This window comes from Anomaloglossus baeobatrachus, chromosome 10 (assembly GCF_048569485.1).
Source record: "Anomaloglossus baeobatrachus isolate aAnoBae1 chromosome 10, aAnoBae1.hap1, whole genome shotgun sequence".
Taxonomy (NCBI): domain Eukaryota; kingdom Metazoa; phylum Chordata; class Amphibia; order Anura; family Aromobatidae; genus Anomaloglossus; species Anomaloglossus baeobatrachus.
The window spans coordinates 60,048,385-60,067,011 of NC_134362.1; the positions used below are offsets into that span (position 1 = coordinate 60,048,385).

General features: G+C 47.4%; 1 protein-coding gene across 1 annotated transcript in view; it reads right to left on the bottom strand.

The window, feature by feature from the left end:
* IRF7 (interferon regulatory factor 7) overlaps nt 1-15,991 on the bottom strand; it is a 50,430-nt gene extending 34,439 nt beyond the window's left edge. The window contains exons 1-2 of the mRNA XM_075326852.1: nt 15,968-15,991; nt 366-431 (exon numbers count right to left, since the gene is read on the bottom strand). Coding sequence (XP_075182967.1) covers nt 366-382 — 17 coding nt within the window. The 5' untranslated portion in view covers nt 383-431; nt 15,968-15,991. The remainder of the gene's footprint in view (nt 1-365; nt 432-15,967) is intronic.
* Nucleotides 15,992-18,627: the final 2,636 nt, after the last annotated feature.

Sequence of the window (18,627 nt, forward strand, 5' to 3'; positions counted from 1 at the left end):
CTGAAGGTGAGGATAGGAGGTGTCCCATCTACCTCTCTCAATATCTCTAGGGCCTTCTGTTCTTATTGTGTCCCCCTTTGTGTGTTGTGTTTTTTTGTTGTGCGTCAGACGCCTGTATGTCTGAACGCACGTGCCACGCTCATCACATCAACTGTCACACAAAGCTGTCTGTGCTCGCAACCTGGGGGAACACATAATTCGAGGTAGCACTGCAACCATGCTACAGGTCCGAACTGTCAATCATCTGGACTGGTCCGCCCCTGACAAGCAGGAGGATGGGAGGCAGTGCACTCCTGAAGGCAAAAAAATGAGACAGCCCCATCAATTTAATACATAATTTAAATATTTAAAATGCCTTATATTACCTTTCTCTCCTGGGCATTTTCGTGATTATATAATATCCAAATAAAGGTTGAGGAAACAAATGGTATCTAAAATAGAGATATTAAGAGGTTAATTTAAAAAGTTACTAAAAACATATGCTGAAACAATTGAAAGTCAACAATGTGTAACCATTTCCAATTACTGAGTAGTCATGTCTTGACACCTGACTGATGCAGTGCTGTTGTCAGATGTGCGTGCAACGCTTGCTATGCTCTAGGTGGCGCTGAAGAGCCCTTAATATTTTTTTTTAATATTTACATTTCTATTAAGTTTAGAATTTTTTGTTTTAAAAAAACATACTGTTATAAAAATATCATACATTTTGCTATAGATCTCGTTTTTTATGCCTGCAAAAGTAAATTTTGAAAAATTCTTAGAGAACAAGAAGTAGACTGATGTTTCCTCTGCTTTCGAATACACAGGCCGGTCATGGGTGAACGGGTCAAATCCTGGGACAGGGGAACAAGACGACAGAAGTACAGAACAAGGGCACAAAGGAATAAAGTGTTCAATGGAAAACAGAATACGTGGAAAATACACAACTGCAAGGAAATGTGCAAAAAGGTATACATGCTTATCCATACTCATATACTCATGGGTGTCTACATACATATATGTATTCATATCACTGTTGTTCACATGTGTCCATATATACTGTATGAACATGCTTAGTCACATGTCTGCATATAGAAGTGTACACATGTATACTCATACATAGGGATGAGCGATCCTGAACTGTAAAGTTTGAGGTTCGTACTGGACACCGAGTGTCCAGGGCTCGAACACGAACACAGACTTTAAAAAAGAGAATTTTGTTACTTACCGTAAATTCTTTTTCTTATAGTTCCGTCATGGGAGACCCAGACCATGGGTGTATAGCTACTGCCTCCGGAGGACACACAAAGTTACTACACTCAAAACGTGTAGCTCCTCCCTCCTAGCATATACACCCCCTGCTAGCCAGACCTAGCCAGTTTAGTGCAAAAGCTGAAGGAGGACATCCACCCACAAGAAGAGACGGAGTAAAATCCGGCAGAACCGGAACCTCTGTCTACAACAATAACAGCCGGTGAAGACACACGGAACAAGAAACCTGCCAACAGGCAATAGGGAGGGTGCTGGGTCTCCCATGACGGAACTATAAGAAAAAGAATTTACGGTAAGTAACAAAATTCTCTTTTTCTTTATCGTTCCTATGGGAGACCCAGACCATGGGACGTCCTAAAGCAGTCCATGGGTGGGAATAAACAGACAACTGAGAAGCAGGAAAACCCAACTTCACAAATGGGCGACAGACGCCTGAAAGATGCGTCTGCCGAAGCCCGCGTCTGCCAAAGCAAGAGCATGCCTTGGATAGAGCTTCGAAAAAGTATGCAGACTAATTCGAGCTGCAGTCTGACAGACCTACTGAGCCGTAGCCTGGTGCCTGAAAGCCCAAAAGGCACCGACAGGTCTGATCAAATGTGCTCTGATCCCCGGCGGGGAAGGCACTTGAGTACACTTGTAGGCCTCGGAAATGGCCGACCTAAGCCAACGAACCAGGGTCGGCTTAGATGCCGAGAGACCGCTACGCTGACTAGCAGTCAGTACCAGAGAGAGAGGTGCACCGCCTAATAACGGCGGTGCGAGACACATAGATCCGGGGGGCCCGCACCAGATCCAGGATATGCAACGCTTCCTCAAAGCGATGAACAGGAGCCGGACAAAATGAAGGCAGGAAAATTGCCCCGGATAAGGTGGAAGCTATAACCACCTTAGGGAAAAAAGTCCGGAATCGGACGGAGACCACCTTGTCTTGATGCAAAAGACCAAGAAGGGGGTTACTCAGAGAGTGCAGCCAGAACTCCCTGGTGGGAAATTATAGCCACTAGAAAGACTACTTTCTGTGAGAGATGAAACAAAGAAACCTCCCTAAGAGGCGCAAAAGGGGGGTTTCCGGGAACCGGGAGGACCGGATTAAGGTCCCAAGGCTCCATAGGCCGCCGGAAAGGCGGAACGATGTGAGACGCGCCCTTAAAGGGGCGCACCGGAGCCAGCCGGACAATACGCCGCTGGCAGATACTGACAGAGCCGAGACCTGTCCGTTAATGAGGGATAGTCCTAGCTGTAGACCGGACTGTGGAAGGGACAGGAGGGTCGGCAAGGCTAAAAAGGTCCAAGGACACCTTGGAGCTCGAGTCATAGCGGAAGACAACTTCAGGAAGGATACCAGAAGTCGCCAAGATCCAGGACTCAATAGCTACGCCGTCAATCTGAGAATCCAGAATTCTGACGGAAAAACCGGACCTTTGAGAAAAAGTCTGAACGGTCCGGAAGATGCCATGGCAACCCAACGGACAAAAGGAGCAGGTCAGGATACCAAGCCTGCCTGGGTCAGTCTGGAGTAAGAGAATGACCCGACGGCCCCCTTTTTTACTGATCTTGCGCAGGACTCTGGGCAAGAGGTAGAGACGAAGCTGGGATCAAATATGAACCAGTGTGTCCACTGCAAAACCTGAGGATTGTGGACCACGGTTGGACAGCTGAAATAGTTTGCCTCGCAGTCTTGACATAGGATGTGGGCTGCGGCTACGGTGGACTAGGAGTCCCTTGTCCACTGAAGGATGTTGAGGCGCTAAGATTGCCAGGCGGCTGAGTGTCCCGCTCTGGAAGATGATGTAGGAAAACGCTGTCACGTTATCCGACTGAACTCGAATGTGCCTAGCCGCCCAAAGATGGTGAAGGCTTAGAGAGCTAGAATACAGCTCTGATTTCCAGCCCATTGATCTAGAGGGCTGATTCGGACAGAGTCCAAGCGCCCTGCGCTCCGCGGTGGGGATATACTGCTCCGAAGGCGGAAAGACCAGCACCCTGGTGAGGATCACCCGGGACGGGGGCAGGAAGGAGCGTCCCCGAGACAGAGTGGCCGAAACCACCACTGCAAACGAGCCCCCGGTCAGTGGCAAAACCACCACCCCGTGGAAGGAGGGAGTTCGCGTGTACAGCGGGAAACATGCAGTCTCAGAGGATGCAGGAGAAACTGGGCAAGGAATCGCTTCCATTGACGCCACCGTCTGACCAGCACCTGTATTTGGTGTCTGATAGAATGACGTCGACCGCCAGCGGGGAGACTACTGAACGACTAAGAGCGGCTTCACAAGAGCCGACAGAGTCTCGAATTACGTCCCTGAGAACCTCTGGTTCGAATTCAGAGTGGACTTGAACAGAATGACAAGCCACCCGAATAGGTTAGAGTGGCGAGAGTAAGCGAAGTACTCTGCTAAGAGTCTGCACTGGATGAAGCCCCGAAGAAGGCCGTCCAGGACAAACGATCACTGCCAATCCCTAGGGGTGCAGGACCCTAATCACAGCAGCCCCATGAGAATACTCGAGGGGCCGTGGCTAACCCTAAGGGAAGAGCCACAAATTGGACCACTCCGATGGCAAAACGTAGTCAACGCTGGTGTGAAACTGCGATTGACCCCTGCAGAAAGGCATCTCCAATGCCGATGGCTGCTAGGGAATCTCCTTGGGTTCTTGATTGATCCGGTGAAAAAACACACGGAACAAGACTGAGACTCCATGTGAAAACGCCACACCTGACCATGCTTGAAAAGCTAAGATCCAGGTCGGAAGGCACCGCCCTGTTCGGGGACTAGACATAGATTTAAACAAAAATCTCAGAACCGTTCCTAGTCGGGAACCGGTACAATTACTCCATTGGCCTGCAAGAAATGCCACGGCCTGAGAAGTCTTGGAGCCGGAAGGAGGTGACAGAAAAAATCTGTTTGGCGGGTGGACAGAATTCCATCCCGTAGCCATGGGAGATATAATCCCGCCCCCACTGAACGGAGACGTGTTAGAACCATACGTCGCCAAGTGGAGAGAACCTGCCACCGACCAGGAGGAGGTTGGCGGCTAGATAGCCCGGAGGAAGCTGACTGAGTGGCAGCATCTCCTGCGGTCTTCTGAAGACGCAGCTTCAAGCCAATTGGTTCTATGAACCTAGGCCGAGCTAGAGGACGATCAGATGGAGGAACGGAACCACCGAAACCTCAACTGATTCCTGCCCTGGACAGGTACCCTGTTGGTGGCAAGGAAGAACTCTCCCCTCCGAGAGTTTCCTAAATGTCATCCAGTTGGTTCCGAAGAGACTGGTCCCCCCAAAGGGGAGCCCAGGAAGGAACCTCTATAGAGGCATCTGCCTTCCATTTCCGAACAGGAGCCTGCGGATAGCGAGGAAAGTAGTCAAAACCACCGCCGTGCGGTGTCCCGCATGGCAGACTTGGCAGAGGATGAAAAGACTGAAGTCTGGAAGTTCAGGCAACCGTCTTGGGCATAGAGTCCCTATGAGGGAATGCCTCTCCTCTGAGGAGTCATCAACCACTGACATAACGGTCCGGGCTGAGCCACCTGAGGTGAATGAGCCCACCTCTTGACTACCATTGGACATGGGAAAAACAGTCCTCAGAATCACGCTTCATAGGAAGCGACTGTCAGAGCGGACTCTGGGCTGGTCACAGGGGCCTGAAAACTGGAGTGGTTAAGGAACACACGTTGTGTTCACCTAGATAAGGTAACTCCGGCGGATTGAGGTCCAGTACAAAATTAATGTACCGTGGGATCCTTATAGAGGTGCCGTCAGCCACTGATACAACTATCCGGGCTAAAAGTCCAGACACCGGAGTGGCCACCCTTGGCGAATGAGTACACTCCTTGATCACCTCCGATGGGAGGGAAGACAGGCAGCAGAACCCCGCTGTGGGATCTGCAGGACAGGCTGTGGGCTTGGACGCAGCGGGCTGAAAACTGGAGTGGTTAAGGAACACACTCTTCGTCTTGTTAAAGGTATCTGATGCATTTCTGCCAGCGGGGAATACTGCCCTGATACCGGCGGATGGAGGCCCAATAGAATAATGGACACAATCCAATTATCCGCATCCGCGTCACCTACGGACGGATCAAAGTACCTAAAGTAGCGTCCGAGCCCCTGGTAGAGACATCCTCCTCGTCCAGTGAGTCAGCTCGTATCGGAGCTGCGGGACGGGGAGGACAGGGGACCCTGCGTCTCCCTGTCTGGAGGACGGGGTCTGTGAGCTTTGCTGAGCAAGCAGAAAACGCCCTGAGAAGGGGGCTGCATGCTCAGCAGATGCCGGGATAGCCGACCCCTGGAAAACAGATTCCCCCAGGGGTCAGCCACCGAACCCGGAGCAGCTGGGGGGACCATGAATGAGCCCCCAAGCTGAGGGGCCACAGTGGTTAGGAGCTCGGTACAGCCGTACGAGACTACCAGCAGTGGATAATAAAAACAGCCTGCAGCCTCGCTCTGTGAGACCTGCTGCAGAGGTGGGGGGCTCTGTCTAGAATAACCAAGACAGGGGTTCAGCCTGGGGAAGACTCCAGGCTGAGGCACCACCACATAAGAACCATTACAGTATGACCTATGCCGGTTCAGGCAATATTACAGCCTTGGAGCTTTGCTCCTAGTGAGACATGCTGCTGAGGAAGAGGTTCTGTAATAAAGAATTAACCCCTTCAGAATGCCCTGATAGTGTATAAAAGTGCACAACCAGAGGTTGTGACTTATCAGGCCGCTATTGTGAGTGCCCCCCCGGGTTCCAAGCCTGGACCCCCAGCCAGATATCCACCCCCTCTGCACTGCAGAGCAGCCAGCGCCGATCAGCGTACTAAGAACGCTGAGAAAATGGCGCCAGAGTGAGGGAGGGGGGCGGGGGTTAACCCAGGAGCGGGAACTGAGGGCTAAGGAGATGTACAGGGGAGGGAATCATCTCCTCAACAAGGAGTGTCCCCCCCTGTGCAGGGCGGCCGGCGGGCGGCGCTGCAGTGTCCCCCTGCATGACTGACATGCAGGGGAACAATAACGAAACTAGGCCGCGGCTGAAGCCGGGGCCTAGAGTTATGCACGCGGCCGACAATCAGGCATCATCGGCGCGGTTCTCAGTAAAAACTGTGGAACCGGCCGGAAACACATTAAAAAGCAGCGTTATCAAAGAAAATCACTGTCCCACCAATAAAAGTGCCCCACATTGCAGAAGGACCCTTAAATAACGTCTCTATACTTAGCTTTGAGACGCAGGGTCCAGTCCCTGGTGGGGTGGGGGTCCAGTGCTCCGTCCAGCAGGGTCCTGCCAAAGGGCTGCGGATGGAGGCCGGTCTCCTGCAAGGCAGTGAGAACCGTGTTGGCTCTAACTTCAAGCCAGAGCCCCTAAGGGATGTTGAAGGAGCGCGGCATGAAGGGATTTCTGCCCTGAAGTCAACCTTAACAGCACCCCGCCAGGGGGGTGTGAAGGGACATGCCGGGGGTCCAGTGGACCCGCTTTTCTTCCAAATCTTTAGAAAAAATGAAAAATCAAAAAAGGATGCATGTGTGTGTGTGATCCTCCTGACACAAAGCATGAAACTGGCTAGGTCTGGCTAGCAGGGGGTGTATATGCTAGGAGGGAGGAGCTACACGTTTTGAGTGTAGTAACTTTGTGTGTCCTCCGGAGGCAGTAGCTATACACCCATGGTCTGGGTCTCCCATAGGAACGATAAAGAAAAAAAAAATCTGTCTCCAAGTTCGGAGTTCAGGTGCCGTTCGTATGAAGGGCAGCCAATCAACAAGCTTTATTGCATGTGGAAGATGCGTGTTTGCTGCTGTGAATAATAAAGAAAAAAAAAGTATGTGGGCTCCCACCTATTTTGAGTGCCAGCTCAGGTAAAGCAGACAGCGAAGGGCTGAAGCCCTCAGCTGTCTCCTTTAGCTTGGCTGATAATCAAAAATAGAGGGAAGCCCACTTGTTTAAATTATTTATTGAAATAATTTGAAAAAATGATGTGGGGCCCCCCCTATTTTTAATTACCAGCCAAGGTAAAGCAGACAGTTAGTTACTATGACTATTTTACAGCCATTTTACAGCATAGAAATTTGGGTCTCCATTGACTATTATGGGGTCCGGAGTCGAATTTTTAACTAAAGTCCAGCCGAACTCTGCGAACCTGAACTTCCATGGGTCCACTCATCCTTTGTCAAACACACAGGCATGTCCCTACATACATATATGCACACAAACACAGTTAAAGGGAACCTGACAGTCGATTCATGCTCCCAAACCACAGGTACCATCATGGGAGGATGGCTGCCTGAATGCTACCAGGAATAATTTGCTCTGAAATGCCAAACATAGTTTGAAGTTTTAGGGGGGGACCATATAGAGAGATGCGACTAGTATAACCCTGTATGTCTTCTCCTTGCACCACCCCAAAAAGGTCTCTGCCATGCGAGTACATCAGGAGAGACCTCTCAATCACCTGTAGCGGGGCAGGGAAAATCCGACCAGGACAGTGCCGGACTAGTCACGTCTCTCTCTATAGACCTTGCAGGCCCTTCAATCTGTGGATTCTCTGAAATGCAGCAGAGTTTCAGAGTAAAACATACCTGGCTGTGGTAGGGCAACCAGGCTCTGATTCATGTTGCCCGTGGTTTGGGCAGCATGAATCTTATGACATAAACATTCTTTAAACAATCATCCACAATTGCATTGAAAAGTGGCCTTCTAAGAGGGTTGGCCAGAATGCATCATTTATGCTGGAACCTAAAGTCTTTCATGCAAAATCTGATTTGAGTAAAGGGATGGTCTTCTCAAACAAGTGGTCTTTTGGAGAGGTATGATTGTATATACTCGTGAAGTTTTAGGAAAATGGTATCCTCCAGCGCCAGTTCCTACGACATTGTAAAACGTATGTAACATGCTGCCCACCTATGCCTTCTTATGTGGCAGAGACACTAGATCTTCTATATGCCCTAAGCTACGCCCCTGAGGATCTTAGACATTGTGTGTAGGTCTTTTCTAGGTGAAATCTCCGAAACAAAAACAAGGTTACTAACTTGGCTAAAAGGGACAACTGAAGAAATCTTTAGCTTTAAATGGAAATTTCCTTAGTACAATGTGGACATATGCTGGTGCACGTTAACTAGGTAGAGTTTATGACCTTGTGTTTTCTTATTTTTAGCTGAGGCCAACAAGCCAAGGCTGCCCTCATGGTACTGTACAGATATTATCGGAAGCATATAGTATACTATAGTAAATGTATGTACGTCATAGAAAGAAATGAAAAAAAGATAATGATAACAAATGTCTTAAGTACAGGAAGATCGTATGTAGCGGAATGTGTAAACCTTTGGAATTGTACATTTCAGATTTCTATGATACTCGGGAACCTTACACAGTGCCGGACACAGATCATGTTAAAGTGGTTGTCAGGATGACCTGTGTGTAATCGGTGGAGGCACATCTGGCACCCCCCACTGATCAGTTACTCCTGGTGTTTCCTGTGGCTGAAACTGATTCACCGCAACGGACATAAATTAAAAAAAGAAAATAAAAAAAACTCACCAGAAAAAGCCACCAGCCAACATGGGTCAAATGGCAAATGACATTGTGGCTGAAACTGATCAGTTATGGAGTTGCGCAGCTCAGCTCCGTCAACGGAATAGTGGCTGTGGCCAGGTATTGCTCTTTCGTCCCCCTATTGATTGGCTGTGGCTACTATACAGTTGACAGAGCTGTGCTGTGGACAACAGCAACTGAGAAGTCCTGGCCATAACCGAGAAGAGCTGATCAGTGGGGAAGGCCGAGTGTCGTGTCCCCACCGATCAGATATTTGAGACGTATCCTATTTGTAAATATTTAAATAATTTAAAGGGTGTCACGATTCACTGTGGGCTCTGCTTCCTGCAGAGGCATTGGGTTTTTATCTATTGCGCTGTTATTTGTATTCCCCAGGTCCTTGCCTGTGGGCGGGGCTTGTTTGGTGCCTTGTTCAGGTAATCGCCTTGCCTTATCTTTGTGCTGTTTCACCCGGAATGTCGCCAGTAATCATTCCTGCTCTGCAGTGTGCGCTTCTAGTTCTCCTCAGTTTGTTCTGATCCTCGTCCTGCTATCCCGACTCCCCTTCCTTATTCAACGCTCCATCCGTCTTGTCTGTGCTTCCTGACTCCCTGACCCTCCGCATGTCTTGTTCCCTCAGTCCCACTTCCCCCCTTTGTACTAACGTTCCACTTTGGCTTCTGACTACGGCTTGCTCTCTTACTATGGTTCTGCTCCCCATCTGTACCTGACCTTTTCTCCTGGCTACCAACCTTAGGCTTCCACGTGACTTCAGCTCCTCTTTCTCCTTTGCACTGACGTGACGTCCCGGCCCTGACTCTTGGCATGTTCGACCATTCTGCTACTTCTCCGTCTAGCTTCCGGTGACATCTAGTGGGCAGACGCTGCATTACACCTAGGAGCTCTACATCTCTCCTGTGTACCTGCACCCCCTGTTGGTAGCATTACAAAGGGTATCTCCAATGATGTTTGTCAGATTTGGCTGTAGATCTAGATCAATGGCTAAAGTCTAAGGGCGGCTTTGCACACTACGACATCGCAGGTGCGATGTCGGTGGGGTCAAATCGAAAGTGACGCACATCTGGCGTCACTTGCGATGTCGTAGTATGTAAATCCTAGATGATACGATAAACGAGCGCAAAAGCGTCGTTATCGTATCATCGTTGCAAGCTCCGACTTTTCCATAATTTTGCTGCAGCGATGGTACGATGCTGTTCCTCGTTCCTGCGGCAGCACACATCGCTGTGTGTTACGCCGCAGGAGCGAGGAACTTCACCTTACCTTCCTCTACGGAAGGAAGGAGGTGGGCGGGATGTTTACATCCTGCTCATCTCTGCCCCTGCGCCGCTATTGGCCGCCTGCCGTGTGACGTCGTTATGACGCCGCACGACCCGCCCCCTTAGGAAGGAGGCGGGTCGCCGGCCAGAGCGACGGTCGCAGGGCAGGTGAGTGCATGTGAAGCTGGCGTAGCGATAATTTTCGCTACGTCAGCTATCACAAAATATCATACCTGCGACGGGGGCGGGGACTATCGCGTGCGACATCGCAGCATCGGCTTGCGATGTCGCAACGTGCAAAGCCCGCCTATGTCAACACCCATTAAACTAACTCTTACATTGACATGCATACAGTGGAGACCATAGATCCCCCAAGCTCGGTGGGCCTTGCTCTACCTGCCCTGATTGTATAACATATTTTCAGCCTTTGATGTGGTTAAAGAACTAAAGTGCAGCTTCTTGGTACCTGACAACTAAGGCATACTGCACTATTGAGCCATTTACCCAGTACATAGTGTGTATGAGCATCTTTAGTACATAGTGCAAATATTTTGGTGCTGAGCCTCTCCAATTCCTATAAAAGGTGTACGGTAATGGCTCAGTCCAAGCTGTCATACTGGTATGTCTGGATAAAAAGACATTTAGGGAGACACACCCTTGCTTCCAAGAACACAAAATGCATTCTCATCATCACTTAGAGGCCAGCGCACTAATGACATACAGGACATATCGTGGCATCGTAGAATTAGTATAACAGAATGCATCAAACATATGTGCTACAACCGTATACACTCATACCTGTCTCATCCCTTTTAATTAGGACTTATCAAATCTGGCCATACATTTGATGGACGAGCATTGCTTTGTTGCTTTGGCCAACAGCTATCTCTTCCGACTCCCCCATATACACGAGCCATCAACACGTCTGAGCAGTCAAGTGTTTTCAAACAATAGAAAGGAGAAAGACACCTCTGGCAGCAGCTTTTGATATTCCAACTGCCCGATCCTTCCCTCACCCAACATCATATATCAGGGAAGAGTAGGGAGGCTCCATACACGTCACGTGTCGAAAATGACAGATTCTGCCGACTTTCCTATTATCCTTAGATGAAAGTTGGCCGAATCTGTCAATTTCAACATGATTTGCCAATCATCTAACTTTTATGGGGGTCTTTATAGGGGGGCTTCGCTGCACGGTATCCTTCTTTTAACCAAGATGGAAAACCACTGGAAACAGAAACATGGACCCAAACCTTCTAGGTTTATATGAGGCTGTTGAGTTTGGGTCAGGAGACTCGGGACTAGTTCATGAATCACGTTCCGTTCTATGAATTTGGCCTTAAAGTGAACCTGTGAGGTGTAATATGCACCCAGATCCACGAGCAGTTTTGGGTGCATATTTGTAATCCCTGCCTAACTGTCCCTGTATCTAGTAGCATAGATAAAGAGATCTTCAGAAAAAGTATTTCTAAAGATCCTTTATGATATGCTAATGAGCGCAGGGACTAGTCACAAGGGCGTTCTATCCCCCCGACTAGTCCACCCTCTTAGCATGTTAGTACACCCACAGGGGTGTGCTAACATGCTATTCAATACCCATTGCTCAGCGTCATCAGCTGCAACGCATGTACCTGTTTCAGTTGTCACCTCCTCAGACGCTGGGCCTAGCCTCAGTGCGCATGATCGAAACTCCCAGGCACTTCCGGTCATGCGCACTGGAGCTGTCTGAAGCCAGGATGCGTACACGCAGCTTCATAATGCGCATGACCGGATGTGTAGTGACTTGTGACCATGCGCACTGCCTGATGTCCGAGGTGGTGACAACGGGCACAGGTACGAACATCACCCCCGATTACGCTGGGCAATGGGGATCGAATAGCAAGTTAGTATGCTCCTGTGGGTGTGCTAAGATGCTAAGAGGTAGGACTACTAGTCTAGGGATAAAACGCCCTTGTGACTAGTCCTTGCACTCATTAACATATCATAAAGGATATTTAGAAATACTTTTTCTATAGATCTCTTTATCTATACTAGTGTATACAGGGGCGGTTAGGCAGGGATTAGAAATATACACCCAGAACTGCTCGTGGTCCTGGGTACATAGTGGACCTGACAGGTTCCCTTTAAAACTGATGTTTTCCTGAAAAATTACAATTATAATTAAAAGTTTGACTAAATACCTGAATGTCTTGTCACTGGAGTTAAACTTTAAAGGAATGTTTTATAAAATAAACATTTTGTGAATTTTTTAGTGCAGAATTGACCGGCCTTCAGTGTTGGCGGTACCAGTGATTGCACCTCAGTCATTGTAGACTTAAGCCGGCATTACACGGTACGATATATCGTGCGATATGTCGTCTGGGTCACGGAATTCGTGACACACATCCGGCATCGTTAGAGATGTGGTGGCGTGTGACACCTCCGAACGACTGTTAACGAGCAAAAATACTCACCTTATTGTTGCTCGTTGACACGTTGTTCATTTTCATAATGTCATTCCTCCTTCTGCGCCGGTTGTTCATCGTTCCTGTGGCAGCACACATCGCTCCGTGTGACACCCCGGGAACGACGAACACAGCTTACCTGCGTCCCGCCGGCAATGAGGAAAGAAGGAGTTGGCGGGATGTTACGTCCCGCTCATCTCCGCCCCTCCGCTTCTATTGGGCGGCCGCTGTGTGACTTCGCTGTGACGCCGAACGTCCCTCCCCCTTCAGGAAGAGGATGTTCTCCGCCCACAGCGAGGTCGTTAGGGAGGTAAGCACGTGTGATGGGGTTTAACGACTTTGTGCGCCACGGGCAACTAATTGCCCGTGACGCACAAACGACAGGGGCGGGTGCGATCGCTCGTGTGATCGCACGATATATCGTCTCTTGTAACACTGCCTTAATCCTATGGATTTTCCATCATTGTCTGCGGTGATACATTGAAGCTGCCTTATGGATCAGTCATAGCTGCGCTATTATTAGCAGCTCTGAGGACTATTAATTGCTCTCTGTCTCCGACCTACTCATCATTATTACAACCTAAGGTACAATGTGAGCCGCGACCAGACTCCAGCATTCACTATTGGTATGTATGCAAGAATTCAGCCGGTTTCACTTCCTGCTGTGTTTTCCGCAGGACTTTGCTCCAGGCTCTAAGCAATAACAAGAAAAGTGATCTGGTCGTGTGAACCGCAGCACGACGGCCTGCATGGGTTTTGGGGTTACCCCTTCTCACCTATGTCCTGATTCAGCATGATGGATGTCTCCTAGACCCACAGAACAGGGCCCCTGTGCAAGAAAAATATTTGGGCCCTTTGCAAACTAAGAGGTCCTAAAAAAGCAAAATTGCACCAGCTTTGGAGGTAATACTGACCCCCTTCCCCCCCGTACCTCTTGAGCCTCAGTCCGTACACAGACAATGTAAATTTACCCTAAACTTGAGAAAATATTAGCAAAAAGGGCATTTTTTATTTATTTTTTATTTTTTCTTCATATGTCACTAGTACACATGAAAATAAGATACTTTGTCATATATCTTATCAGAGAAATCTGCTTCTTTCTCTTCCTTGACTGATCTTTTCACTCTCAAAATTCTCAGTTCACAGGTAAAATCTGTCTTCAGGGAATACAGATTGTCCCATTACTGAGATATGAGATGACAGTTGGTGCTCATAAAGTTCTATGGAGAAATGTAGTTGCCATTTCATAGGAACTTACAGCAGAATGTCTGTGTCTTCCTCTAGCTCCTCCCCTCTTCATAGAATTTTTAAAGCACCAACTGTCATCTCCTATCTAAGTAATGGGAAAATCTGTCTTCACTGAGTACAGATTTTACTCAAGAACTGAGAGTCAACAATCAGTCCAGGAGGAGAAAGAAGCAGATTTCACTTATAAGATATAGTACAAAGTTGTTTATTGCCATGTGTATTATTGATATATGAAATAAAAATGAAAATAATGGTTACTCTTAAATTCATAATGTAAGATTACTGGGTGGGGGGAGGGGGCACTGCAAATATTTCAATTCGCTGAGCGCTGAGGCCCAACGTTGTTCAGCCCCATTCACCTGAATTAAAGGGGTTGTCTACTACTTTTACATTGATGGCATATCCTGAGGATAGGTCATCAATGTCTGATTGGCCAGCGTCCGACACCCCGCACCTCCACCAATCAGCTGTTCTCGGTGCCGCCAGCAGCCATAAATGCTCTGGTCTAAAACAGTGCCATCAACTGATAGTAGTTACAATCGGGTAATGCACATGAATGTCTGATCTTCCTGGGTCCGACACCCGGCAGCCCCACCGATCAGCTGTTCTCAGTGCCGCTGGCAGCCATAAATGCTCCGTTCCGGAGCTGTCCCATCCATTGATAGTGGATACAGCTGGGTACTGCACATCCGCCTTCCATTCAAATAGGAGAGGGATGTGCAGTATCCGGCTGTGGCCACTATCAGAAGACAGGAAATTCCGGAATTGAGAACAGCTGATCGATGGGGATACCGAATGTTGAACCCAAGCCAATCAGACATTGATGATCTATTCTAAGGATACACCATCAATGTAACAATGTAACAGTAGTGGACAACCCCTTTAAGGGATGCTTGGATATTTGTACAACTTTTAACTAACAATGTGCTTTCTAGTGCAAACTTTGTTATTGGGTGGTAATAAATAAAATAATAAGTATCTCTATGGATGCTGATGTATGTAAAGCACTATGGAGGTAATGGTGCTATATAAGTAAATAAATATTATTATTATTATTATTACTAGCTGTCTATCCCAGGTGTTGCCCGGGATAGTAACTGTCTGTCTCTGTGTGTCTGTCTCTGTGTGTGTGTCTGTCTGTCTGTGTGTGTCTGTCTGTCTCTCTCTGCGTGTCTGTCTCTGTGTGTGTCTGTCTGTCTCTGTGTGTGTATGTCACTGTGTGTGTGTCTGTCTCTGTGTGTCTGTGTCTGTCCCTATGTCTGTGTGCCTCTGTGTCTGTGTGTCTCTGTCTCTGTGTGTCTCTGTCTGTCCCTTTCCCTGTCTGTCTCTTTTCATGTCTGCTTCTTATTCTGTCTGTGCCTATGTCTGTCTGTCTCTTTCCCCGTCTCTCCACTGACATCTTATTACCTCACACATAAGCTTCTTAAACTAACAATTTATTTTGTTCCTATAGCAACCACTCACAGCTGCTATTAATAACCTGTAGGTCGCAGCTCCATTCACTTTAATGGAGGCAGGTTTTTTGGAGAGTAACTGTAAAGCGCTGGGTTAAATTTTCCAGTCAAAACATAGTCACATGGGGTGTCTGTGCAAAATTTCGTGATTGTAAATGTGACGGTGCGTATTCCTTTAGCGGACACACACACACACACACACACACACACACACACACACACACACACACACACTCAGCTTTATATATTAGATTAATAATTACTCCCCCCTTATTCCTCCCACTAATCACTTTTTCCCTCAAAATATTGCTAATTGGTGTGATATCACTTACAACTTTTGTTTACACTTGTTATTTTGAAAATATAAACAACAATTAAATTTGAAAATGCAAAGATTCTATTTTAACTCTTCGCAGCCCCCTTTTTCAAAATGCAAACATTATGCCATTCATAGCTAAACATGATGGGAAATATCATAAAAATAATTAATCTTTACACTTTTTTTTTAGGTTGTAATGCTATTTAAATAAATTCCAATGCCCCATCCTATGTAACTTTCCTTCTCTCACATTTCCTTTCCTCCTGTGTCTGCAGCCAGAGAGGATCACAGCCTGTAATTAGCTTGCAGCAGATGTAATCCCCATAGGACTTTGACAGCAGATTTAGGAAATTCCAAAATCCGTATGTACCCCAAGCTGGATTCTATCTGTGAGGGGGGGCAGCCTGCTGATATACCATTATGGTGACCTCTATAGGATAAAGCAGTACCATACATGCAGACAATGTGTTACCTTGTTGCTCGCTAGATATTGTTTCTTCTGTAAACTCAGATCTACACTAGCATGCCCCTGATATACTGGAGCTAGCCCAGCCCAGGGTGACACAATGTGGCAGCGAAGGCCAATTAGACTGTATAACGTTGCAGGGGAGGACTTTTCAGAGAAAAAAAACCTGTCAGATGAGACTGTGGTGCTGAAAGAGTAAACTGTGGGGCGGGGACGTATGACAAAGAATGACAGCCCCAAAAGTGATACTAATGGAATGCAAAGAGACGACAATGAATATACCCATATTCTCGAATCTCACCCTATAGATCACATTCTCAGTGCAGTAGTAGGGTTTTTTAAAGTGCATTTTGGAGCGGATTTTGCTCCAAAATCCACATCAAAAACCTATTTAAAGCCAAGTTCAGACAAGCATCCAGAATGTTTTTTATTAGTATTGTTATCTGATACTGGGTGTCATCTGTATGCCATGCATGTGTCATATATATGTTTTTATTACATCCATGTGGCATCCATGTTGGAAATCAGCAGTCCAAATACCACCGTTTTCCTATATTAATAATTTCAATATATCTGGAAATAAATGGCAGCGGTGGTCATTTTTATGCTGTGCATGCAGAGACTTCATTGGGTAAAGGCCACTTTCCATGCAGCGACATCGCTAGTGATGTCGCTGCCGATCGCACCCGCCCTGTTGTTTGTGCATCACGGGCAAATCACTGCCCGTGGTGCACAACATCATTAGTCCTCGTCACACACACTTACCTGCCTAGCGACGTCGCTGTGACTGGCGAACTGCCTCTTTTCTAAGGACGACGTCACACAGCAGCCGTCCAATAGAAGCAGAGGGGCGGAGAGCAGCCGAAAGAAAGTGACACCCTCCTCGTTGCCGGAGGACGCAGGTAAGCTGTTGTTCCTCGTTCCTGGGGTGTCACACGTAGTGATGTGTGCTGCCTCAGGAACGACGAACAACCTGCATCCAAAATCAGCAATGATATTTGAGATTAGAACGACGTGTTAATGATCAACGATAAGGTGAGTATTTTTGATCGTTAGCGGTCGTTCGTACGTTTCACACGCAACGACGTCGCTAACGAGGCCGGATGTGCGTCAAGAATTCTGTGACCCCAACGACATCTCGTTAGCGATGTCGTTGCGTGTAAAGTGGCCTTAAGTCTCATTCAAAAAACAGAACATATATTTTCAGATGTGTGAGGCGGTGGGCTGGTTGCTGGCACATTCATTCCCCTGAATACACCAATCGGGTTATAGTATTATGTGAATTGTGTCCTGCGTGTTTTGTTAATAATGTGTCATGTGATGTATTGTAATTAGTGATGAACGAGCGTGCGTAACCCTGCTCGATTTTCGTTCAAATATTGGGGTGCTGGGGTATGCTCATTACTCGTTCGTGCACTGAGGTGCTCAGGTATGCTTGTTACTCGATTGAACATTGGGGTGCTCAGGTATGCTCATTACTTAATTGAACATTGGGGTGCTTGGGTATGCTCGTTACTTGATTGAACATTGGGGTGCTCAGGTATGCTCATTACTTGATTGAACAATTGGGGTGCTTGGGTATGCTCATTACTTGATTGAACAATTGGGGTGCTTGGGTATGCTCGTTACTTGATTGAACATTGGGGTGCTTAGGTATGCTCGTTACTTAATTGAACATTGGGGTGCTCGGGTACACTCGTTACTCGGTCAAGTATTGGGGGTGCTCAGATATGTTCGTTACTTGATCGAACATCGGAGTGCTCAGGTATGCTCATTACTTGATTGAACATTGGGGTGCTTGGGTATGCTCGTTACTTGATTGAACATTGGGGGTGCTTAGGTATGCTCGTTACTTAATTGAACATTAGGGTGCTCGGGTACACTTGTTACTCGATTGAACATTGAGGTGCTCAAGTATGCTTGTTACTTGATCAAACATTGGGGTAGTCGGGTATGCTCGATACTCGATTGAACATCGGGGTGCGCGGCTATGCTCGTTACTCAATTGAACATTGGGGTGCTCGGTAATGCTCGTTACTTGATCGAACGTCGGGTGCTCAAGTATGCTCGTTACTCAATTGAACATTGGGGTGCTCGGGTACACTCGTTACTCGATCAAGTATTGGGGGTGCTCAGATATGTTCGTTACTTGATCGAACATCGGGGTGCTCAAGTACGCTTGTTACTTATTATGAAACAATTTCTCAAAGGTTGAGCCATAGGGTAAATACTCCGCCAGTACACTTGCGCTGGCGGAGTACATGCACCACTCGTGATAGCATACAAAAACGGAGAACAGTCGAGTGTATATGCAAATAGAAATTTATTTATTATCAAAAAAGACACACGCAAAACAGCAATAAAAGGGAGTTAAAAACTACCACTGAGTCATGGGGGGCATACACTGTGATGAAAATGTACAGTATAGTAGTTTTCAATAGCCATGGGAGAGGAGAGCATATAGAGTTATTCAATTAAACCATTCAAATAGGTGTAATATAATAGTAATATCTATTGTTCACACTCTCAACTAGTCGTGGGAGAGGCATGCGGTTTAAAACAATGGAGGAAACAATTAGCCGTGGGAGGAGAGGTGCTGAATGCTTAACAATCCTCTAGTCGTGGAAAAGAGGATGTGTGAAGGTGTGCTGAGGGTAAATCAAACA